This window comes from Arabidopsis lyrata (genome assembly GCF_000004255.2).
Source record: "Arabidopsis lyrata subsp. lyrata unplaced genomic scaffold ARALYscaffold_1, whole genome shotgun sequence".
Taxonomy (NCBI): domain Eukaryota; kingdom Viridiplantae; phylum Streptophyta; class Magnoliopsida; order Brassicales; family Brassicaceae; genus Arabidopsis; species Arabidopsis lyrata.
The window spans coordinates 14,345,054-14,371,522 of record NW_003302555.1 but is presented as its reverse complement, the minus strand read 5'-3'; the positions used below and the strand labels follow the sequence as shown (position 1 = coordinate 14,371,522).

Here is a 26,469-nt window from a genome sequence, read left to right as displayed (position 1 = left end):
TCTTTGACTCAAGAAAAAAAATTCTACATAACAATGATGATTTCTCTAAAGTTTCTTTTGTGTTGTCTCTTAGTGAGTAGTTGTGCATATGCCACAATCGTCTCTCACGACGGCCGTGCCATCACTATTGATGGCCATCGCCGTGTTCTTCTCTCGGGTTCTATCCATTACCCGAGAAGCACCACTGAGGTAACTTACATATCAACTTATATCTATTTGAGTGGTTCATTTATTATGTTTAGTAATATTGTTAGTAAACGAATTAAATTTTTGTTGTTGTTACATTTTCACGTTTAGATGTGGCCGGATCTTATAAAGAAGGGAAAAGAAGGAGGTCTTGATGCGATCGAGACTTATGTGTTTTGGAATGCACATGAACCTACTCGTCGTCAGTATGATTTCTCTGGAAATCTAGATCTTATTCGGTTCTTGAAAACCATTCAAGATGAAGGAATGTATGGAGTTCTTCGTATTGGACCATACGTTTGCGCTGAGTGGAACTACGGGTAATGTACTAAACTAGCTCCATTTGTTTATGGTGATATTAGTTTTTTTTTCATTCTTATTTATTTTTGTTAATATCTCTTTTGACTAATTTTGATATTTTAATTATGTATATTCATTTTCAATAGAGGATTTCCAGTGTGGTTGCACAACATGCCCGGAATGGAATTCAGAACTACTAATACTGCATTTATGGTAATCTACATTCGATAATCATTTATCAAATTTCATATGTAATACAATTGTTTTCATTAATAGTAAATGGATGATTATTTCTATGCAGAATGAGATGCAAAATTTTACGACTATGATAGTAGAAATGGTCAAGAAAGAGAAGCTATTTGCATCACAAGGAGGTCCAATTATCCTTGCTCAGGTAATTAAATTTGCAACATTATAATATCCACTATCTATATCTATTGGGTTATACAGTATACAATCTTTTGTTTCTATCTCGTAAAGCCTATTACTGCATATCTCATGCGTCTCTCAATTGTTTCCAACGAGAATGAGAGAATCAGAAGACACAATTTTCATTTAATTATCTTAAATTTGCAGATTGAAAATGAGTATGGAAATGTGATTGGATCATACGGAGAAGCCGGTAAGGCATATATCAAGTGGTGTGCAAACATGGCTAATTCTCTTGATGTTGGTGTTCCATGGATCATGTGTCAACAAGATGATGCTCCTCAACCTATGGTAATTTATTTAGCTAAAGTTGATGATTTTTCATGAGATTAACTTATACATTTATTAACACTAGAGATCTATAAATTGTTTGATTTTGTAGTTAAACACATGCAATGGTTATTATTGTGACAACTTTACACCAAACAACCCCAACACTCCAAAAATGTGGACTGAGAATTGGACCGGCTGGTTAGTTATTTTATTTTGAACAAATTTTCCTTTACTTTTATGCAATTAATCTGTTTTCTCCATGGTTAGTTTTCATTTTTTTAAGTAAATATATTTTTATTTCATATTTTTGTAGGTATAAGAATTGGGGAGGTAAAGATCCTCACAGAACAACCGAAGATGTTGCTTTTGCCGTTGCAAGATTCTTCCAAAGAGGAGGAACTTTCCAGAACTACTACATGGTAAAAAAATTATTGATGAAACTTTAGTTTATTTGATTAAGTAAGAATATAAATAAATGATCACTAACTATAACAATACTGATTTTTTCATTCTTATTTTGGTAGTACCATGGGGGCACCAACTTTGATAGAACCGCAGGTGGTCCGTACATCACAACAACATATGATTACGATGCTCCTCTTGATGAATTTGGTAAATATGATATATATTTACATTTAAGTTAATTTAAATATTTAAGAAAAAAACTAGTTCTAACATGATGAATATTTATTAGGTAATTTGAACCAACCAAAATACGGACACCTCAAACAGCTTCACGATGTTCTTCACGCTATGGAGAAAACTCTCACGTATGGAAACATTTCCACCGTTGATTTTGGAAACTTAGTCACGGTAATTCTCAATTTTCTGCTTATTTTGTTAGTTGATATATTTAATATGTTGCTCTCTAATTTATGCTTTGAACATATATTGTTATAGGCAACGGTTTATAAAACAGAAGAAGGATCAAGTTGTTTCATTGGAAATGTAAATGAAACTTCAGATGCGAAAATCAATTTCCAAGGAACATTTTATGATGTCCCGGCTTGGTCTGTGAGCATTTTACCGGATTGCAAAACTGAGACTTATAATACCGCCAAGGTTTGTCTTTGTTACATTCAAAGATTTTTTAAATAGTTCTTAATAGTGATCATTATTACATTCAAATTATAATCCTTAATACATTGGCTTTTTTTTTTATGGTTTTATATTTTTCAGATTAACACTCAAACTTCGGTGATGGTTAAGAAAGCGAATGAAGCTGAGAATGAGCCTTCGACTTTGAAATGGTCATGGAGACCAGAGAACATAGACAATGTCCTCTTGAAAGGAAAAGGAGAGTCTACAATGAGACAATTGTTTGATCAGAAAGTAGTAAGCAATGACGAAAGCGATTATCTTTGGTACATGACTACGGTTAATATCAAAGAACAAGATCCGGTTTGGGGGAAAAACATGTCTCTTCGTATTAATAGTACTGCTCATGTTCTTCACGCTTTTGTGAATGGACAGCATATTGGTAAGTAAATGATATATATATGCTTTTCAACAACATTCAATACCTAAAAAAAAATGTTTCATAGATTTTTGTTTCTTTTTATTTTAGGTAATTATCGCGCAGAAAATGGAAAGTTTCACTATGTTTTCGAGCAAGACGCGAAATTCAACCCCGGTGCTAACGTCATCACGCTCCTTAGCATAACCGTAGGCCTTCCGGTGAGTTCGAAATCTTATCATTCTTAAACGTGTAACCATTCTTTTAAGGTCTTATCTTTAACCATATGTTATTTATTTATTTTTTTCTAGAACTATGGTGCTTTCTTCGAAAACGTTCCGGCTGGAATCACTGGACCCGTTTTTATCATTGGAAGAAATGGTGATGAAACCATAGTAAAAGACTTGTCTACTCATAAATGGAGCTACAAAACTGGTTTAAGCGGGTTTGAGAACCAACTCTTTAGTTCAGAATCGCCTTCTACATGGTCAGGTGAAAGTGTACCATTTAACCGAACCATGACTTGGTACAAGGTAAGTAGATATTAAAATCAATAGCTAGCTAGCTAACCAAAATATTATAGATGCAATTTAAAATCGTATTATTCTAATGTTTATTTCAGACTACATTCAAAGCTCCTTTGGGAAGTGAACCAGTTGTGGTCGATCTTTTGGGACTTGGAAAAGGAACGGCTTGGATCAATGGGAACAACATTGGACGTTATTGGCCAGCTTTTCTTGCAGATATTGATGGTTGTTCAGCTGAGTGTAACTATAGGGGAGCTTACTATGCTGAAAAGTGTCAGACAAATTGTGGAGAACCTACTCAAAGATGGTACTTTTTTGCTTAATTTATTATGTTTAAAAATCAAATCGTTTTGAGCTTGCTTCAAATGGAAATCTATTTTTACTTTGATCAGGTACCATGTTCCTCGTTCTTTCTTGAACTCGGATGGAGACAACACGTTGGTGTTGTTTGAAGAGATTGGAGGAAACCCATCACTTGTCAATTTTCAGACAATTGGAGTCGGAAATGTTTGTGCAAATGTCTATGAGAAGAACGTTCTTGAGCTTTCGTGCAATGGAAAACCCATTTCCTCCATCAAATTTGCTTCTTTTGGTAACCCGGGAGGCAATTGCGGATCCTTTGAGAAAGGAACTTGTGAAGCAAGTAACGATGCTGCCGCTATCCTCACCCAAGAATGTGTTGGAAAAGAAAAGTGTTCCATTGATGTCTCCGAGAAAAAGTTTGGAGCAGCGGACTGTGGTGGTCTTGCTAAGAGACTTGCTGTCGAAGCTATTTGCTAGTTCGTTTTTAGAGATTTAGGGCTTTTCTAGTTTTAGGGAGTTTTTCTCGCTTTTCTATTTTCAGATTAGGTTTTGCTATGCTTTGTTCCAAAGGACTTAGGTGTTTTTGATCCTAGGAATGATTTCTCCATTACTAGTTAAATGGAGATTTTATTAAATAAAAGAAAAACTCGTAATAAATTATCTGGCTGTTTTCTCTTTTATTATCTCGATCATTGTGAGTTCGTCTTGAATGAAAGATGGATACAATTTTCAATTACAAATTACAAGAAACATTCAAGTAGAGAAAAAAAGATAGTATCTGATTTTGGTAGTCTTGAAAGTAATTTATTTTCATCAATCATCATCATCAGAGATGAAGAGTCTACAAAAAGTGCATCATCTTTCCCAAGAAGCGTTTTTCTTGCCTCTCACGGCGTTTAAAGAAGAGGAACTGGTTTCCAATTAGGGTTCTCGTCCTCTGAACTACACCATTTCCAAACATATCTCTTCACTCGTCTTCTGAATATCTCTTATGGCTCCTGCTCGGAAACAAAGTGCACACATCCGATTTTTTATTGCAAGATTACACCGATTTTACCTTTGTCCAGAGAGCTTGAAGCTTGCCTTGTTAGAGAATCCAATAAACGCATCTTCTATTATAGAAAGCTTGATGACATTGATATCCTTGAAGGATGAGAATACTGATTTCAAGTGCAGCAATAACATGAAAACAAAACAGAGTGATTAGCTAACAATCACATCGAAAGAAATCTAGTTTTACCATTTGTTTGTTGCTCTGCGTTGGGAACTTGAGAACTTCATAGGAACTTGTTTTGTTTGAATTTTCACATCATAATGATCTTCTCTGGCACATCTGAACATTAAGACATGACCCCTTCACATGTTTTGGCAATAAAGGTTTGTCTAGAAAAGAATAAAGTCACTGTCACACACTAGTAGCTCGTAACCATAACGAAAGATAGCGTCTAAGATCTGTCAGGGTTACTTTTTCATTTCCCATTCTTGTGAAATGTTGGAGAACCCCATCTAACATCAACTGTGCTCATGTTGCTGCCCATATCGAGGACCGGTATGCCTTTCCGATACAAAACCTCGAATAGCTTTGTATCCATTAAGCCTTTAAAATCGAATTTAAACCATAACATAAGGTTTGGTGACAGGACAGAATTTTTTATGAGTAAAAAACACACTAACTAGAAAATTAGAGTGAGGTCTCTAAATGAGTTAAATTTTTAGCCCAATTCAAGATAAATTCCATACAAACTTAGGTCCCAAAGGTCACCATCATGACATTGTCTTTTGCTCTCTTTTTAACCATTTCTTTCGTCAATTTAAATGTTTCAATCGGTGACAATCTCAGAGACTAAAATTTGTGACATGAGGAATAATAAATGGCGGAGAAGATTTAGACGAGAATGCCAATGAACAGAGACGAACTCTTTGACATAAAGAAAATTAAATACCTCTAAGTAAAAGATGATACAAATGTTCTATAGACACAACAAGACATACTCAAAACCATTACCTGATGACTCCAAAATTAAACGAGAAACCAAAAAATAAAAAGAAAAAAAGTTCTCGATGCGTGACTTACCTCTCGTTGTGTTTTGTAAACTGAATGGTTCCTATTGAGAAGTAACTTAGGTACAACAAAAAGCTGTTCTTGAATTGGAAACATATTAATTCCCAAACCCCACAGCACATTACCAAATATGGAATGATGATGATGATGATGATGTGAGTCGCTGAATGGATTGGTTTGGTCGGAGAATGGTTCGTCTAGCCGAGGAGATCTTTGAACAGTGTAGGGTTCTGACTTGTTGGGTTCACACCCATTTGTCTAACAAGAGCATCTTTCTCGAGAGCTTCCTTTGTGTTAGGTCCTTTTGAGGTTTGAGATTGGTACGTGCGTGGGTTTCCTTTGGAGCTATCAGACAGTTCGGATAAGAGAGAGTCAACACTTGTGGTTGTGGTCACAGGTGCTGCATCTGAGTATAGTCCCATTACATCGGATGAACCCCCATCTTGACTCGAAGAATCCATAAGACCTTCCAACTCTTTAAATGGATCCATTGCTGTAACGGTTGTGTCAGTTGGCTCGCCTAAGTCGAGCAAGTCCGGTGGCGGTTGAACAGGGGTTTGATTTTCCTTGGGGACGGCTGCAGGTTTGTTAACAGTTCCTTTCGCCGGCTTGTGACCACCAGAAGATGACTTTTTATCAGTTCTTGATGACGATCCACCAAACAAGGATGCAGCGAGTCTCTGTTTCTCGGGATCGATTTCGGGTTTCTTTGGTTCATAGCTGCTTCGAGGCTTTGAGCTAGATGAACCAACTCCTGCATCCGAGTGTGTAGGGGTACCTGCTTGCTGAGTAGTAGAAGAAGCTGATGTGGTCGATTGATAGCTCGGTCTACCCCATTTTTGCTTAACTCCATCGAGTCGCAGCTTAATTTCTGAAGACTCTCGTTCAGAAACCAAAGATGTTGAAATTGGCTGGTGTGACTCGCTATAATAAGAAGGCTCGGGTACTGGAACAAGCTCGTTTGAAGCTTGTGGTGGCCCTGATGGCTTTGGAAGTTCATAGGCTTCAAATCGAAGAGCATGAGATGGAACTTCGTGATGATCCTGGGGATGGTAATCGGTTGTTTCAAACATCCCCGAGCGCTCTCTCTCAGAAATATAAGGTTGTGCTCCACTCTCGATAGCTTGTTGGATATAGCCATTGAGAAATGAAAGATCCTTGTCAACCTAATTCAGGAAAAGGACCATAAGATTCATGAAATCTACGCTCAAAGGAAGCGAATGAAGAGAGAACGTTACCTCAATGTCTTCGCAACTAGCATCTAAAGGGAGTATACTCTCAACAGCACGGGCATCTAGAGCAAGGAGAGCCTGAAGCTCATATGCACGTTGCTGAAGATCTGTTGAATGTGAAGCCAGTAGCTCTTCGATCAAAGATTGGCACTACAATATAAAACCAGTCAGTCCATGAAAAAGCAGGCTATAGATTGGGTTTTTAACTTCAGGACCGTCTAAAGATGCATACCTCTGGCAAAACATCAACCTTTCTCCCAGATGCAATTTCAAATGCGTAGATCTTCATTAGTGCAGAAACAGCATAACCCTTCAAAAAGAAGAGGAAACCATTACTATACAGGTAGCAACTGGACTGAGTTTGCAGTAAGTAGAGACATCACCACTCTCATGTACATGTACTAGCAATTAATCCTGACAGAAATCTACCAGGTTAGAAAATTTTTGTTGACTATACATTTAAGGAAGACGAGTGGGTTAAGTCACATATTCATGAAATTCAGTCTCGACCATGTTGTCCGAATGCAACTTAAGTATGGAGATCTAAAAGATAAGTCGAGTGTTACACGAAACTACAGCATACACAGAATTAAAAGGCCAGAACAGCTAAGCAGGTAAAGGTTTTCTCGGTGAATAATATTCGAAAGCTGAGGAGATACCTTTACAGTTTCATCACTTGAGTATGCGTCTGCCACATCGCACAGCTTCCCACTAATATAGGAGGCAGAATATTTCCCATCAGCTGTGCCATATTCTCCCAAGACCCAAGAAATTACCTGAATTTAAAATCAAAAGTAAGAAACAAAAATTCGTTGCGAAAAAAATGGTACGTGGAGTGATCAGAGAACAAAATCAACCTGAAGAAACAGGGATGGAAGTTTTGGCTCGCTTATGAGCTGCAAGTACGATTCCACCTGCATCAAGAAAAACACACTCATATGCCAATAACATTACACTATCTAAGCCAGCAAAACAAAACCAGGAAGTAAGAAAGGTGACTGAAGTTACTCAATACTAACTTTAAGATTGCAATTTCAGATATCGACTCAATTCTCTGCTAAAAATGAGTTCATATATCACCAAAACAAAAACTACCAATTTCTTTGCACATTAATGTAGAACGAACAGAAACTGGAATGAACAACATACAGCTGATAATCTGAGCTTGCTGTCTGCATCATCATCGTCCTCTCCAAATCCTTCAGCAATCAAACGCATCAGATTATGTGCCACCTTAATATTTACCAGATCTCCTGCATGCTCGAAGACTTTATTCATGATCTGTAGTCCAGAAACAGTTAAAATTCTATCAACCGAAACATAAGAGTATATAAGTATATTGTCCGGCCACAGTTACAAGGGAGATTGGCTTGCTACCTGGATGAACCATTGATTGCTTGGAGCAAATTGTTCGGCCAATTCAACACAACGAGATGCTATCTCAGTTTTGTAATGATTGTCATTGATACTAATCATGTAATCAATCATTCGGTCGACAATCACTTCTACATTAGACGACTTGGTCATTTTGTACAACAATTCGAATGTCTTCCTCTTTAGTGTATCATCCGGATCCTGTTAGACAGTAGCAACGAAACAAACATCAGACAAAAAAAACAAATAATATGCTCATACAAAAACAAACAACTAAAAATGTTTCCCTTGCTTCTGCTCACCTCCAAACAATCTATCACAGCAAGTTGGTGTTGCTCAGCAATGTCTGGGCTTATTTTTATCAAACGACCAAGACCATCAATGCCCATGTACTTCAGATTGTGACTATCACTCTGCAAATAGTTTGCCCGGGATTTAAATTACAATCATAAGGTTAACAAGAGTATCTGCATACATGTCAGGAAGACAACAAACCTTCAAAAACTTGGAGATAGCATCAGCAGCAGCTTCCAACAGCTTGGGATTTGGAAGTATACAAGAAATACATCGAATACACTCATAAAGGATCGCATTTCCTATATTGGTAGAGGAATCACACTTTCTGAACAAATCTCCAAGCACCATAGACATGATTTCACTCGCATTCTTATCACCACTACCCAGCAAAGCCATTATCTTCAGCAACTTGATCTAAAAACCAAAATTTTTTGACAAAAAGACTTATCACCAGTTGCAAAAACTGAGATATCAATAAGAGAAAACTATAGCCAAGACACAAAACCTGGATAAAAGGTGCAGGCATTTGATGATAATCATAACTCTTAGGCAATCTTCTCTCAGTAACCTGTTTGAGAATGCTAACGAAACTGCTAACCAAATCCTTGTAGGAGTTAACATCTTCACTTATGAGATCAAACAACGGACAAAGAGTCGCGCCCATAACTCCAGGATCATTATCACATAACCTCTTTCTGAAATTAGTAATCAAATGCGAAACCGAAGAAGGAGACTTGCGATGAAATCTATGTAAAGCCATAATAGCTTTCTTCCTCACAGCTTCCTTTTGATGATTAAGCAACTCAACAACCTGAGGCAAAACCGCCGGAATCGTCTCTTCATTAATCAACCTACAAATCGCATTAAGCGCCGCGCAAACAACGAGGTAGTTATCGGATCTGAGATCTTTCTGAATCGTGTTAACAATAAGGATAATAAGATCATGATCTTCGTTGAGAAACAACGTCACAGCTAAGTAACCAGTACGCTTGAGAAGAAGATTATCGTCGTGAGTCATCTTCACGGCGTGAATGTAACCAAAAGAAGCGTCGTGGCCTAGCATCTCTATGTAAACGAGTCGTATAATGTACTCTTTCATCTTCCTCTTGGGAATATCTGGCTCTAACAATCTTCGTTTTAGTATATCGATCTCGCTTAAGACGATCCGATCTTCCTCAGCTTTAGATCGTGCTTCTCCGATTGATTTGACCAGATCGAGAAACTCTTTCGACTGACCAAATCCTCCTTGTGATCCCATCGCTAGCTCTCTTCCAATTGTCTTTAGCTGCTCCATCTTCTTCTCTCACTCTCTCAAATCCCTAGCAACAAATTTTGATCGATGATAACGGGATTGAATTAGGGATTTTTCCGATGAGAAATCGGAAATTGGACCATGCGAAATGAGATTTGTGATGATGATGATTGGTGCCGTGAGCGGTGGCGGCGATGATTCTGATCCGGTGGAGTTCTCAGATCTGAGAGAGTGAAATTGGAGATGAGAAAAACGTGAAGAAGAGAAGAGATTTTTAGTAACGAGAAAGAGTTTGCCTTTAGCTGAATTAGCCTCTACACCAGGCGGTCCCCAATAGCAAAACTTTAGAGGTGGTTTAACCGGAATCCGGTTTGGTATGAGTTTTTGGGTTTTGGATTTTTTGTTGGTATGAAAAGTATGTCCAAACTAAAACACCCTGTCCAAGCTAATTCATTAGTTTGGTTCGGTTCGGAATGTTGAAATTTTGAATTCGGTTTGAAATTATTTAAAAATTTACTAAAACTGAAACTGAATTTTATTTTTATTCTTTTAGTTTATGTTATTTACTTATCCTTGACTATTTGGATACAGGGGCAGCCCGAACCATTTTGTTGTTTAAAAAAAAAAAATTTGATTCATTAACAAAAACTATTAAAAAAATAATTACAGATTACAGTAAGATCTGGGCCAAACTTCTAATATGAAACGAGAATAATTATGGACTGACCATTACCATAACGTTTTCAAAAATGATATCTGTAAAATTATTTATAATCATTTGCTTCCTAACACTTGTTTTATGGCTTTTAGTCCTCGAAATATCAGTAAACGAAAATATCAGTTGAAGCCAATAATTCTGAAAGTTCAAGAAAACGCTGTAAAGTATTAAGTATCATACCAAAAAAAATAAAAAAAATTATTAATTATGTGACCAAAGAGACTATCAATAATTTCAAGAACTACTTTCTATCACAAGTCAACGTGAAAGATCATACAGAGACTAGTAACTACATCACCAATGTATTTCACGGCCTTACAAGGTTGAGGAATGAGCGTGTGATGATGAAGGTCTTTAACACAACATCAACATAACATGATGAGAATTACTTAGGTCATGTTTCTTTCGTGTTAGTGTTAGTTTCTCAATTATTGGTGTTTTTTTTTTTTGATCAAAAATATATTGTTTTTAGGGTGATTTAGGTGAATAACCAAAAAAAAAAGAAAAATTAGTTTTTTAGAAGAAGGTAGAGAGAGATAGGGAGAGAAAGAGAGTGAATAGGGGGATTAGAGGTTATATATTTAATTTTGTTGTTTTTTTAGGTTATCTAGTGCAATTTCTCTTGTTTTTAATTTGCATATAGCAGTGGTTGAATTCTTGACATTTATGGATGAGCTCATTGAGTAACAATCTCTTCAAATTTTCTGAATAAGATACTCGTTTTGTTAATAAAGGCCTTTTCAGATTTGTATTTATGTGTTTCATTAAAGATTTGTGGATTTGTTATGATATACTGGTTGTATTATACTATTATAGCTAGGTTGCCTGTGGGCTGTGGCCCAAGAAACCATTACTAACCCTTGAACTTTTTTCTACATTCGCTAAAATGGGTGTGGCCTCTTAAACACGAGGAGTTTGGTGTGACGTCGTTTTTATCAGTTTTGTTAGAATTTACTTTGATGATCAATCTCCATCAGCTAGCAACACTATCACCATCAATCTCTCTTTATCTCACTACCTCGCCAAACACGTTTCGGCAGGCCTCAAAACTTAAAACGCTATTTTTTTTCTTTCTAAACGCGGATTCTTTATGTTAGAGCCTAGTTAAAAAACCAACATTCTCAAAAATATTGATAAAAAAACATTTGCAATTATACACGTTGATATACGGATTAACATGTTAAATGCAAACGGTGTCCTTTTATTATAAATTGCGTTCGTATTTGAATATAAAATTTTTAAAAATCTTTTATATATATATATATATATATATATACTTCTAAATATTAAAATATGCGAAATTATGCAAACAAACATAAATCTATATCTTCACATATATAACACACACATATATATTTAACAACTATAAAATTTAAATAATCATATCAGAATATAAAAACTGTCACTTAAGAATCATATTCCACAGTTTGTAGTAATTTAGTCTATTTTGGTCTATGAGGAAATGGACTAATTTAAGTAAATGTACATGATCACCAGTTAAATTAGGAAAGGTTTCTAATTTCTTTTTTTTTTTTCGTCTGAATTTATTATTTATTGCAAATTATGAGAACTGTTACATAGGAGGTGAAAAAGGTGCGGATCTAATAAGGATCGGAAAGAATTGTCCGTTGTAGTTTCGAATTTCTAAGTTACATACAAAAAAAAAAAAAAGGCAATGAATATATCCATTTGATGTGAAGATTTGGCATTTTCCATTTGATAATATTTATTTGCTTTCTACTTAATTTTCAAACTACTACACATTTTGGGTGTGACGTTTGTCATGAGTGTCGACCTGTAATGATGGTTTTACTCTAAAAGCAAACGCTCCAAGAATAGCGGCCAGCGTTGTAACGCACAGAACGCCAGACGCTGAGAACACTCCGTCTTTCACAAGGTAACACTCACGGTTTAGCCACCCTTTGCCGTATCTCTGCTCTCTGTTCATGCTTGCACCAACGCTTATCAATGTAACCGCAACTGCAAAATTAACCCTGCAATGAATTCATGTATTATATATATGTACTTGCAATTTAAATCCAGTGACAACACTATATAGATCAATAAATTACTCGCTATTTCAAACTTATTTGTTTTTTGTTCGTAAACCTTGATATATCTTCTTACCAAGAAAACAACAGAAGAATTATACATAACAGTGTCGTTCCGGTTTTGTTCGTTTTCAAGAAACCTCTACAGATCACAACGTTTCCGACGATCTGAGCAACAGAAACACAGGCCAAAGCAGCAATTCCTAACCCGAAAGCACGATTTTCGGGTAAATAACACGATTCTCCATCCCATTTCAGATCTTTCCCCTTTAAGAAAACTTAAACTTTTAGCAAAACCTCAACCCCGAATCATATTATGTTATAGAACACAAAATGGATAACTTGAGCAACAAGTCATTTGAAAATTCATTTACCTTAGCCTTTTGAAACTCGGCCGAAAGGCACAGGAAGAATGCGACGAGACCAAAGAGAAATATGAACATGAAAAAGATAGAAAATTTGGGTAGCCCATTCCGGTTATATTGTTCTTGAACTTCCATTGATTTTTTCTTAAATCCCCTAAGAGGGAAGACGAGATTACTTGAGACCTACTCCACAATTACAGAGAATAATTATTTGTGTTTGCTTACGTATATATGTTTGTAAAGAGTAGATTTGTTCTTTGTTGTTATGGTTGGGTTGTTGGGTTCTATACCTTGCTTTTGTGTTAATCAAGTATTTGTGTTTTTTTTTTTTGAATCTTAAGAGGGTGAAGAGAACAAACTTTTGTGGGTCATGCTCATGCGGTTGGACTCTTTTCTCCTTTTTTCTCTATATTAATCTGGAAAAAAAAATTGAAATTGTTGCATAATTATTTAATATTTAAATAGTGAATAATCATTTATTTTCACCATATGCGGTAATATTACTTTACCCCTTATATATTAATAGAGAAACACTCTAAAAATTAAACCTTACTTTGACGTGTTATTAACAAGATTGCCATACTGACGTGTCGTTTTCAGAATGATTTGTCACCTATTTAAATAATTGCCCAAATTTTATTAGACTATTTACAGAATTTGCCATTAATATTATACACCATATATCCCACTAATCAAAACAAATTATTAGTTAAAATTGCAGATAATTATGCAACAAATCTTTCCAAAACAAATATACCACAAACTTAAAGAAATGATTACGTAACTAATATTAGTAACAGAGGCTACGAGACCATCTTTATCTCTATATTAGCAAGATCATTAAAATGTAACAGAGGTTACATCCAACCTTAAGCAAATCTTATCAAGTAACTAATATTTCCAAACTAAATATATGACTACCTTATATTTTTTCAAGTTATAAAGAATATATCTACAGCTTTCATAAATTAGCATTTATATTAATAATAAAAATCTTTATATATGTTTTATAAATATAAAAATTAGAATTAAAATAACCATACCATATTTTACAAAATATGAAGCCTTAATAATAATAAAATAATTTAAAAAATTTAGTCCAACTAAAACCATAAAATATACTAAGATAGTGGGATAGTGAATATGAACAACTGAAAAAATTCTAAAAATAACTGAATAGTGAATACAAAAAAAATCGAAAATCCTATATTTTATTTCAAAATCAAATGATTTGTTTTTGATCCGATACGCGGTCAGTTCAACCGGTTCATCAGGTTACGGATTAATGGCAGATTTTTGTGGGTTTTTTATTCGATTTTGAAAAAACCGGGTATTTGAGCAAAAAAAAATATCGGACATTATCAAAAAAAAAATTATATTTTTTAAATATCGGGTATTTAAAAAATACCTAAACCGGAGAAGTGTACGGATCGCAGGTTAACTAATCATACCGAACGGTTCGGGTCGGACGTGAAAACACTGATTTATACGTATATAAAGAAATTTATTGAAAGACACAAAATATTCAATCCTTTTAAAGATTGAACAATTTCTTTACTTATAACGAAATTATGACCATCAACTTTCTTCCGCGCAAGGCGCGGGTCCTGTATCTAGTGATGTCATATTCTATAAATAATGAATGCATTTTTTAACTGTAATTAATTAATACAATACGTAACAATTCTTGTTGTTTAATAAAAACAATTGTAGTAATATAAAATTTTGAATGGGAGAATATAAACAACAGAATGAACAAATTGAAGGTAACAAAAGACGTTCAAGTTTAGAAATCAAGAACCTCTATAAACTGATAAATGCATAGATGTAAAAATTCTTGAAATTTGTGGGGAGAAAAGTATGAGATTCATTTCGTAATTTCTCGTATACTCTAGTTTCTGGTAATTTAAACTCGAGTGCATACTATATGGTTGAAAAAAGTTAAATCCTATTTACGAAATTCTACGGCTAAAACGTATCCAACTTTTTTAAAGACCAGTTAATTCAAAAAATTTGATATAGAGATGATTAGTTGATCAACAACGATATGATGGCTATATAAAACCAAATTTATTTGAAACCACATTGTTATAATATTATTTCTTGAATCATTACAATCCATCATCAAATAGAACAGATTCATCAATGATATGATTAAGCTGTTTATTAATCGTTTGTAGGAGTGCACTTTCGAGCGGTGGTGACCTTGACGGGTTTGGTCTTGAGGACAGGGTTTCGCTCAAAGAAGTTGGTCGGGTGGAGCTCAAAGCCACCAGATATAGTAGGCATCGTGGGGTAATCTTCCTGGCTAGGGACATGGTGGAAACCGACGGTGTACCACATCACTATATCTTTCTTCTCTATTTTTCTATTCCTGTCATATTCATTCCATTACATAATTTTAGCCTCTCCAGAAAAAGTATATATATATACGTTCATTTTTCTCTTAAATATTGTCCAAGTCATTTCGGTAGACGAAAAATAATTTACTAAGGTATATATTTCATTCGTATAATAAATTGTTTATACCAATCATTGAAAACATGACACTTCAAGATTTTTTTTATCAGCTCATGTTTTAAGTGAACTTTGACATATATATATATACTTAAATGTTTTTTTTTTGTCATCCAAAATTAATTAGAGCTCAAAAGAGCCATTCCTGAGGAATGTTGTTTACATATGTGATATGAAGCGGTTCTGTACGAACTTTTTGTGCCAGATTATCCGCTTTAGTATTTGCTCTACGAGAAATTAAAGATAAAGAGAAAGATGAAAACTCCTCCTTGTCGCTTTGAAATTCCTCCAAATACACTGAAAACGCCGACCATTCGGTTGGAGAAGACACCATCTTCACCAGGTCTGAACAGTCTGTAAAGAACGCTACCTCTTGATTATCTGCACCAATCATACACTTCATTGCCCAGAGAAGGGCCTCGACTTCGGCATGTAGTGGAGATAGACTTCTACGGAGGTTCGCAGCTCCCATGGTTGGCGGCTCTCCATTTGACGATGTACAGAACCACCCTGTACCGGAGAACTTATCACTTCCTTTCCATGATCCATCCACAAAACAACGGTATCCAGAATAATTTGACTCAAGTGAAACATCTCTCACTCGAATTCAATTTACCAGATCCACAGAACCATGATTTTCGTTATGGAGGTCAACTTGAGCTGATTGCCACAATTGTGCCTCTTTTTCCGCTAATCGTAATACCTCTATGGAGTCTGTATAACTTAAATGTTAGTCATATAACTTTTCAAATTTTAAAGTTAATAATACGATTACTTATTCTAATCATGCAACGGACGAAATATAATCAAATTTTATCAGAAATATAAAGTACCTTTGAGACCACACGGCCAACGTATCGTCGCCTTGGCTCCTGTCAGCGTACAAACCACCTGCCCAAACCTCCGACCTGTTATACGGCGTGATCCACACGTTATAGTTGGTGAATGCAGCTCGAATCTGCGGGTAATCATCTGGAGCCAGAAGTGGGCCTGCGGCGGATCCATGAAGTAAACGGTATCCAACCTCATTGCCATGCTTCGTTTTTCGGTTAGGGTTAACCACCACCAGCTCCTCCGCTTTCAAGCCTATTTTCACCCGAGCTTCTGCCTCGGTCTTGGCCGTCTTTGGCTTCGTTGTCCAGTAGGTTTTTCTCGGTGTGTTAACAGATTTTGGAGTCCTCGTGGTCACACGTTCGTTACGAACAAAGGAATTTTCGGTACCATCAATGTCAAGATCAAGACGGAATGTTACAAAACGGTCGTGGTTAACACCAACGGTATTGTCGGCCACAATTGTACCGTGTATGTCCTCCCCTACTTTGATTTCTGATGTGTGAATATATTCTGCTGGTTTTACTTCTAAAACACCGGTTAAGCCGACCTGCACATATTAAATTGGTATCATTAGACCAGTTAAATCATGATTCACGTGATTCATGTTGGTATATTATATTAATGAATGAAAATGTATATACTAATACTATATTATAGACAAAATTGGAAAGAGACGGTTTTACCCCCATCTTGATGGAACCACTAGGCTTGAACTCGTAATCAACTATGTAGTCGTAGTTCCCCACGGTCGTTACGATCCGGGCTACAAGACTTACGTCTGGTCTAACCTCCGTAATCTGCATCATGATATAAACACAATATATATAAATCATATATTTTATCATACTATATAAAATTTTATAGAATTTTTAATAACATAACCATAATGTTTTGTTACTTCTAAGTTCGGGATTTCAGCTTCTGTATGTCGCCACATGATATCTCCAGCATATTTTTCAAAAATGCACATAACTTTTGGGATTTTTGCGGGAGTTCCATCTTGACCAGCAAAAATACCATCCATGAAAACTGCACCCGCTGGACAATCAGTGTACGGCTGAGGAGACACGGCGCATTGACCGCAGCCGAAATCGCCACAATCAAGATAAGTAATGAAATACCAATCATCACTTGGGTCCATGTAAGGTATGAACATTTCCGACAAGTGACCTTTGTATAGGACTTGCCGGTATTTGTTCACGTCCGTGTCGAAAAGTGATGCAAGAGAGATGACGATACCGGCTCGAACGTCAAACGATATGTGAAATTCCCAATTTGCCCACATACTCATCAATATATCCATAAGTATGAAATTAGTAAGTGGTATATATGCGTTTACTTTCCAAAACTTCAGATGTAATAGGTAATAATTTGCATGCATGTTTCTTTTTTTTTTTTTTTTGAATAACTGCGGGTCTCCCAAAAGTTTCCTAGGCCTAAGGACTAATCCCACGAGGCTGGCAATTCCCCTATGTAAACCTGCCAGTGGCCGTGCCTCGAACCCTGGTGGCGGAAGTCACAGCTGTGACCCCTTTACCACTAGGCCACAAGGCCCGGTTTGATGCATGTTTCTTTAACAATGTATATACATAACGAACGCATAGTAATTTGTTTACCGTGAACAAAAGATTTCAAAGATAAGATTTATATAAAAAGTTAAAATGACATTATTGAAAAATACAAATATAGGACTGCACACCCATCATTGATTGAAATAGTGTCTGTTTAATTAATTTTAGTGATAGAATAAATTTTATATAATACAACCGTGAAAGTATTAAGAAAAATTGTTGAGTATGGAATAAACGAATAAACAAGAATATGATGCCAAATTTTTGAAATCTGAAGTATCTGTATAACTGTGTGGGGATTGGAAAAAATATTATTTTGTATCCACGAAAATGTTTGAACCACTCATGAATCATGATATATATTTCCAAATAGATAAGACTGGGACAAACTTCTTGTGCATGGGTCCTCTACACACAGAACTTTCAAATATATATATTTCATTGCAAACTGCAACACATGTTTAAAATGGTTATAATAAAAGTAGCGAAAGCAAACCAAAAGTTTTTCTGTCGTTGTATTTTTAAAGATGAAGGATTTACGGAATAATTAAGCATACACACGAAAAAATAGAGACTAGTAGATGACTTATAATAATATTGGCAAACTGGGTTAAGAATTTGTTGGTGAAGCAATATTGATGGTTTTTCTTTTGCTTACTAAAAAAACTACTGACATTAGGGTTAGGCAAACAAGATTCGAGATCCGATTCGATTTTAGTTTTGAAAATATGCATGGTAGGTGGAGTTTCAAATCTGGATAATTTAGTTTAAAGATTAAGATATCTGGATTCAGCTCGGATTTAGTTTAACATATATATATATATATATATATATATATATTCTTAAAACTATATTTTTAAGATTTATAACAGATAAAATAAAAATTTAAACTATCACCAAACATAAAATTTATTTCAAAAGTTTGGAGTATTTTAATTAATCCAGATCCAGAGACCTGTAATTGTCAATCATTTTACCTCACAAAGACACAAACCGCTATTACTATTTGGTTTTTTTTTTTTTTTTTTTTTTGTTAAAGGATTATTTGGCTATTTGCACAATCGCACTGACAAACTTTATAAATATAATTTCCATATATAGCATGCATAATTGTTGTCTGCGAAATTTGATCAATAATGCGTATGGAGCCAAATGAAGAGAATATAGCCATAAATGTTGATCATTTCTTTGGGGTTAATTTGTTAAACATGTACCTCACAATGTGTCCATCGATCTTGAACCCTGGACCATCCGGCTGCAAGAGAACGGCGTTGTGAAGCGTTGGCCCAAACGGAGGGTTCATCTTCGAGATACGGTACTCCGTTCCGTTAGCCTTGGGCATAGTAACCATTGACCTGTCCTTAAACTCCGTTACCTTCATCTCGTCAAGATTAACGATTATCGTCATTCCTTCAATAGGTCTAAGATACATATTAACGTGTGCCGTCGAGATAAAAGGGCATCAATCTAATAACTCTCTCCGTCTCGGCCTTAGTCTCTCCGTACCATCCAATGGTTGACGTTGTAAACACGATTTCCGAAACGTTCAAGCCACGTTTCGCTACCGAGTCACGAAACGGTTTGAACTTGACAACAAGCTCGTCGTTTGAGAGCATAGGGTAACCATTTCCTATGTGAATCTTGTCCGAGACGATGGCTCGAGAGGAAAAGTCAACGACTATCTCTCGTGTCTTTCCGTTGTCTCTAGCGATGACGAATGCTTGACGTGGCGGTGGTTTGATGGTGTGGTTCCGTGATGAGTAGTACCACGACAAGACTAGAGACTTGTCGGGTTCGTTGAGACCAACGTATTGGAAAGTGAACTTGTGGTTTGGACCAACGGGGTATGACTTGTTGATGATGGTTCGGACGAGTTTGAGTTCGGTCTCGGTTAAGGGATCAAATGGGTGACGCGGTGGAGTGAAGCTTGAGGATGAGATTGCGATAATGAAAGAGAAAAGGATGAGAATGGTGAAGTGAAGTGGAACCATGTTGTTCTTTGTGAGCTGTTATTGTTTGCTTTGATGGACTTGGTTTATGTTTTAACTTAAAACTTATTGGCAAAAATATTTCTTGATGGTATTAAATTAATATATTCTTTTTGCACGTGAGAAATTGAAGATGCGAACGCGATTAAACAATTCGGCGACAAAAATGAATAGGACACTAATATTTTATATGGGTTAATTGCGGATCAGGACATAAGACCATGTTTTATTTTTAAGGTTTGGCAAAGTGAACGTCACATTTCATGTTTTGACAATTTAGCCAAATTCTGACTAAAATATCTCTGCCAGTGTAACGATGTACTGTTCCATGTACGGTTCAGTTACGCGGTTCAGTGATGTACAGTGTTTATCGTTGGGTTCAGATATTTTCGTTTTTTATTTGTTTTTTGCGGCTGTACAGTGAAAATATGGGTTTAATAACATTAAAAAACTATGTGACATCAGGATTAAATGCTAAAAATGTTTAGACATGACTATTGCCCACTTTAATTAATGCAAACTCATCATTACTTCTTCTAATATTTGGTTATACGTATAAATAATTTTAAGAGATAAAAAAGAAAAAAAAAATTAACCAATTTATATGAACGAATGTGATGCTGGAGAAATTTTGATTTTGTTGTTTTACAAAGTTTGGAGACAAGAAAAGCATTGATCGTAGTAATGAAGTTGTTTAAGAAGTTTTTTTTTATAACACACTTGGATCTCGACTGTGTACGAAAATAACATTGTTTTTGATATAAAAATCCAGAAAATTTTATTTCCATTTTTGTTTTGTTGGAAATGCTAAATGAGGATATATTTATATTTATACAGTGCGTAGTTGGAAATTCTTTTTGTTTTTGTAGATATGAATCATGTTTTCAGTTGCATTTAATAGGGTTTTGATGAATTTATGATGCAGATGGATAATGGATATTCATGTATTTACTATGGTTGGTGAGTGGAGATGCAAAGAAGAAGAATGGAAATTCGAACAAGAGGAAGGCAAGTTTGGTCGGTGTGTATGTGTTAAGGAAAACATGATGTACACTGAATTTGTACGTACATTATGTGAGGTTTTCAGTTTGAAGTCCACTGAATGCAATCCTATAATTAGTTACTGGATGCCGGAAAAGATGTCAATGATGATAGAAAGTAAACGTCCTCCTGTCTACATTGACAATCAAATGAGCTTGGGTACATTCTTTGTGATTCGTGGTGGGAATCCTAATGTCAACTTGTTTGTCTCTTTTACTACAACCGTCAAGGTAGACGGGAATACTGTCGCTAGGACTGATGGTCACGATGCTGAAAGTGACCATGTCTCGGGGAGTGCAAAGACACCAAAAACTATTGTAGAGGCTTCAAATGTGGATGCAAATAATGACGCCGTAGATGAGCAAGACCACAGTGAGGACGATAAAAAAGGTGAGGATGAAGAGGATGAGGACAACGAAGAGAATGATAGTTATGATGATCATCAAGGCGACGATGGATCTATTAGGGAAGTACCCTCGATCCTACTATAGACGGTAGTGAAGGTAGTGGCAAAGATTACTATTGCAACAATTGGAATGACGTAACTATAGAAGAATATGGAATTCTGAATGTTGGGGAGGACGTCATTCACACTCAACAGACTGTTGAACATCCAGGAGAATTCAGTCATCTATTGGCAGAGTGTACGTACATAAGTCAGCGTGTACCTGGCGGAGATAACATTTTTCATTTAGGTGACAGTACACCAACAGTGACTCCAACACGTCGACATGGTTTGTACCAATGTACGTACACTAGCGACTGTGTACAAGATACATGATGCGAATGTGATTTTGTTACGTAAATAGATACCAATATTTATGGTAGCGACGAAGTTACTGGGGTGATGTTCTCGAGTGTGGTATTAGAGGTTCAGCAAGTGGGGCACTAAATGATAATTGGCTAGTTACTACAGTTGAGGCTTACGAAATGTATAATGAGTTTTCTTCATTACATGGTGGTGAGGCGGAAGAGCATGTTTTATTTTTCACCATTTTCTTTTTGTTTTCACATTTTTCAATATTTGTACTTTTATAATTATTTTTTATTTTCGTACTTTAGTTTATAACTAATTTTTTTCTTTCGTTTAAAATCCATATTCCAAAAAAAAAATTATATACCTTGAATTATAATTTTTTTTGTTTTACAATAAATCGTTGTTAGTAAAAAATTCTAAATTAAAATTATCATGTACCTATGTATATGTACATAATAAAGATTATGCTGATGTGTACTTACACGTATAAACAATTATATAAATGTAAAATATTTTTTTGAATTTATGATACATGTGTTAATGGAAATTCATGTATTTATTATTGTTAGTGAGTAGAGATTCATAAAAGAAGAATAGTTGAAATTTTTTACTTGAGAATTTTTTTTTGAAGTAGGTGTGTACGTATTATAGAAAATAAGACATACACTGTCAGCCATTTACGTTATTTGAGGTGTTTAGGTTGAACTCTACTGAGTTTATTCTAAAAATTAGTTACTGGATGCCGAGAATGATGTGGATGATGATTTAACATAAACGCCCTTTTGTTTACATTGACAAATAAACATGTAGTTCGAGTTAAAAAATTGAAAGAAAAAATCTAACCGATAACCTTTTGATTAGGTCTGGGCATAATATCCGAACCAGAAGAACCGAACCGAACCCGACCCAAACCCGACTCTGAAGTTTTAAAATATCCGAACGGGTTCTAAACTTCACAATCCGAAAACCCGAACCCGAACCCGAACTAAAACAAGTACCCGAAATATAAGTACATAGTTATAATATAGTAGTTATATTTATACTTGTTATAACCTATGTGGCTTAATTATTCAGATGTTAAGATATTTGCAGGTGTTTTAGCTACTTTTGGCTAGATTCGCATAAAAAATACTTGGGTTTTATAGATTTTTAAAGTATTTTTCAATACTTTGCATAGAATCGGATACAAAAATTTTAATAGTTAGATACTTTGGGTAAACTCGAATCCGAACCTGAAAAACCCGACCCAAACCCTAAAATACCCGAACGGGTCTTAATTTTTTAAACCCAAAAAACCCGACATGAACCCGAGCTGAATATCTGGATGCCCAGGCCTACTTTTGATCATACAACAACATTATCCTCTCATATCAGGTCCATCTAATTTGCTGTAAGTTATGTTATAAAATGTTAATCAAAATAACCAAAGATTTCTAATGTACTAATTCAGTAAATATTACGTACACCGTAAATTGCATATACGTACACAGAAGATATTCAATAAAGGATATAATTGTAATTTTGCAGTCATCTTCAACCTAAGAATTCTTTTCTGTAACCCTAATTTTGCAGCAGTCGTTAGCAGTTATCTCATAATCTTGTTTTCTTTATGTTTTGAATGTTTTTACATATAAATATTGTAAATCTAGCATAATTTAAGTTTGCAAAGCTAAAAACTTTGAGTTTTGTTTAACTGTTTGGTGGTTAAATCGATAACATTGGAATAACAATTTCTTTCTCACCATTTTCTCATTTTCCTCCAATTTGCCGGAAATCTCTTAATCTATTTAACTTTAAAATCTCTCTATTTGATAATGAAGCAAAATCAATTATTTCACCACGTAATTCCAGATTTAAAACAATTTTTTTTTTGATTCTAGGAAAAAGAATAACTCTCCTTCGTTCTGGAGTTATTTCGTCGCTTTTTCCATAAATTCTGATTTTCTGAACTTTTATATATATTTAAGTAAAAGAAATAAATTATAATCTTTTTTGTTTTTTACTTAGTTTAGTTGTAGAACAAACTAAACTAATACAGTTATAAGGATATTTTTGTCAGGAAAAACCTAAATGGCCAGATGATGAGAGTTCAATTTGACTTTGCCAAATAGTGAAAGATAGACTCATTTTATTACCAAATGTGAAAATTTATACTATTTTAAATTACCTTTGGGACCATACGGCTAATATGTTATAAGGTGTGACCCACACGTTATAGTTAGTGAATGCTGCTCGAATCTGTGGGTAATCATCTTGAGTTAGAAGTGTGCCTGAAGCCAGCCCAGGAAATAAACGATATCGAACCTCATTGCCGTGCTTTGTTTTTCGAGCAGGGTTAACTCTTCCACTCTTAGCCCTAGTTTCACTCGAGCCTCTGCCTCTGTTTTCGCAGTCTTTCGCTTCGTTGTCCAGTAGCTTTTTTCTCGGTTGGTTAACAGATTTCGGAGCTTTCTTGGTCACAAGTTCGGTACGTACAAAAATTATTGTTTGTACCATCAATGTCATGATCCAGACGGAATGTCACAAAATGGTCGTGGTTGACTCCGACGGTGTTGTCAGCAACAATTGTCCCATGTACAGTAAAACCACTATAAATTAATACTGTATAAATTAATAACCTCTCTAAATTAATATTTTCACTGGTTCATAAAAAATGATATTGTGGGTTTTTTTCTTGTTCCATAAAGATTGATGTTTTGTATCAATCTTATTTTTTTTTTTCTGACAAATATATAGAGAGAGCAGAGAAGTAGAATTAATATTATTAAACAAATAAAATAGTAACTAAAAAGTATAAAAATTATATTTTCTTAATCTGCGTGAAAAACTCACAACATCAAACTTCATGGAACAGAGGGAGTAAATTTTTTCGGTCCCGAGTTGGAACCAATGTAAAATATGACATAAATCGATAAATTAATAAAATACATTTTTTTTTTGAAAATCTCATGTAAAAATATGGTCCCATCTATATCATAAATTAATAATTGTATTAACTTATATATATATATATATATATATATATTTACATTATATAAATTTATGTATGTTATATATGAATTACTATGATATATATTTAAAATTGTAAAAAAATTGATTAAATATGACTCTAATAGTTGAAAACATTTTGTGTTATTTTTTAAACTTATTATTGTTTCTCTACTTGTAATTAGTTTTTAAAAGTTATGGTTTATAAAAAAAAATTGTTTTTAGATAGAAATTTTTTTAAGAAATTAGAAGATTAGTAAAAAATTTCTATTTTATCGATAAATTAATACCTCTCTAAATTTAAAAAAATTTCTGGTCCTAACGTTTTTAATTTATAGAGGATTTACTGTATATCGTCTTCTTTAATCTCTGCTTTGTAAACATATTCCACCGGTTTAACTTCTAAAATACCGGTTAAACCGACCTAGGCACATTAAAACGGTAACATTAGAACAAAATAAAATTGGGAATATTGATCATGTTAAATCGTATTGTTTGCTCTTTTTAGAGTTGGAAGCTATTTTTTGTTTTGTTTGTTTACGTTTAAATAAAAACTAGATAACAACCCGCACTATGTGCATGATGAAGTGATTTAAATAAAATTATTATAATTAAAATTATTATCCGTGATCTAAGGTTCGTTTGTGTAAAACGAAACATATAATAATTTGTTATATAAATATTATCTCGTGATTTGTTGTTAAATATAAATATGAAGATTAGTTGTCTAATTATTTACTTTTTAGTTATAATTTTGTTTTTTTATTTGTGTGATATATATGTATTAACACTAATAGCAAAATCTGTAAATAGTCTAATAAAATTTGGGTAATAATTTAAATGGATGGAAAATCATTCTGAAAGCGACACGTCAGCATGGCAGTTTAGTTAATAACACGTCAAAGTAAGGTTTATTTTTTAGAGTGCTTCTCTATTAATATATAAGGGATAGAACGGAAATTTTTTTTTTATCACAAGCAATATGTTTGTTTGTGTTTGTGTCTCACATTTAATTTAGATATTCAATTTATGTCTGATACATGCAATTAATATTAATGTGTTTCTTTTAGATGTACGTAAACATAATATTTCAATGTAAAAACAGAGTTGTATCAATGATAAGCAATTACATTATAACCGAAAGTTTTTTGAAAGACCGTTGACGTTACCTCTATTTTGATGGAACCTTGAACACGTAATCAATAACCTCTGCATCTTACACTGAGAGTACTTCGATTGTTTCTCATATCCACAAACATCATATACGTACTAAAGATTCTCTGATCACCAAGGTTATTCTACTAATTTCTTCCAACAATAACGTTATCTACCAATATTTTTATATAATTGTTAAAAGATGACGTAAATTTAAAATTGAAAATTAGCATATTTGAAGGTAAATTATATTAGCTAAATGATATCAATCAACAAGGTATATATACTTTTTAACAAAACAAAAAAAAAACAAGGTATATATACATATACCATTTTATAGTTACTCTTTTCTTTTACCTTAATGTATCTTTCATAAACTGAAATCTGTACATGTAAAACAGGAAAAAAAAATGGAGTTGAAATATAAGACTACCTCCAATGTATTTCCCTATTTTTAGCTCTATCTCGATAATAGAGGTAAATTTTATCTATTTTTACTCCAATGTGTTTCTCTATTTTTTCCTCTAAAAAGTTTAACTCTATTTATAGGGGAAAAAATAGAGATTCTCTATTCTGACCTCTATATATAGTAAAATATAGAGATCTTTATTTTATAGGTGAGAATAGAGGTGAGTTGGAGTAAATTTGCTTCTAAAATAGAGTTTAGAGGCAAATATAAAGGTGGATTGGAGATGCTCTAAGGGGCCACATAGCTATTAATCTGCTTTAGGCACAAAAATACCTAGACCAGTAATGAAGCAACATTTTTAAACACATAAATACTAACACCAAC

The 26,469-nt window shown here is 34.4% G+C and overlaps 4 protein-coding genes across 4 annotated transcripts; 1 reads left to right on the top strand and 3 right to left on the bottom strand.

Moving 5' to 3' along the window:
* LOC9327011 (beta-galactosidase 15) lies at positions 1–4,154 on the top strand. Its single transcript, XM_021011368.1, has 15 exons — positions 1–189; positions 298–506; positions 633–699; positions 788–880; positions 1,063–1,206; positions 1,298–1,386; positions 1,502–1,607; positions 1,713–1,800; positions 1,883–2,001; positions 2,089–2,250; positions 2,368–2,668; positions 2,756–2,865; positions 2,956–3,177; positions 3,267–3,478; positions 3,564–4,154. The coding sequence occupies exons 1-15, from the start codon at positions 34–36 to the stop codon at positions 3,949–3,951; spliced, it is 2,466 nt and encodes an 821-aa protein (XP_020867027.1). The 5' UTR covers positions 1–33; the 3' UTR covers positions 3,952–4,154.
* Positions 4,155–5,376: 1,222 nt separating this feature from the next.
* LOC9327010 (AP-4 complex subunit epsilon) lies at positions 5,377–10,007 on the bottom strand. Its single transcript, XM_002890902.2, has 10 exons — positions 8,945–10,007; positions 8,638–8,853; positions 8,445–8,555; positions 8,146–8,343; positions 7,918–8,049; positions 7,626–7,682; positions 7,428–7,544; positions 7,001–7,078; positions 6,775–6,918; positions 5,377–6,702 (listed from the first exon to the last, which is right to left on the bottom strand). Exons 1-10 carry the CDS (start codon positions 9,731–9,733, stop codon positions 5,734–5,736), a joined length of 2,811 nt encoding a protein of 936 aa, XP_002890948.1. The 5' UTR covers positions 9,734–10,007; the 3' UTR covers positions 5,377–5,733.
* Positions 10,008–12,078: 2,071 nt separating this feature from the next.
* LOC9327009 lies at positions 12,079–13,095 on the bottom strand. The gene is made up of 3 exons (XM_021013754.1): positions 12,835–13,095; positions 12,537–12,727; positions 12,079–12,403 (listed from the first exon to the last, which is right to left on the bottom strand). The coding sequence occupies exons 1-3, from the start codon at positions 12,958–12,960 to the stop codon at positions 12,166–12,168; spliced, it is 555 nt and encodes a 184-aa protein (XP_020869413.1). The 5' UTR covers positions 12,961–13,095; the 3' UTR covers positions 12,079–12,165.
* Positions 13,096–14,938: 1,843 nt separating this feature from the next.
* LOC9327008 (primary amine oxidase) lies at positions 14,939–19,758 on the bottom strand. Its single transcript, XM_021010801.1, is given in 6 exon segments — positions 14,939–15,199; positions 16,176–16,723; positions 16,860–16,973; positions 17,075–17,462; positions 18,956–19,185; positions 19,187–19,758. Coding segments are annotated over 6 exon segments (2,040 nt in total). The 5' UTR covers positions 19,739–19,758; the 3' UTR covers positions 14,939–14,991.
* Positions 19,759–26,469: the final 6,711 nt, after the last annotated feature.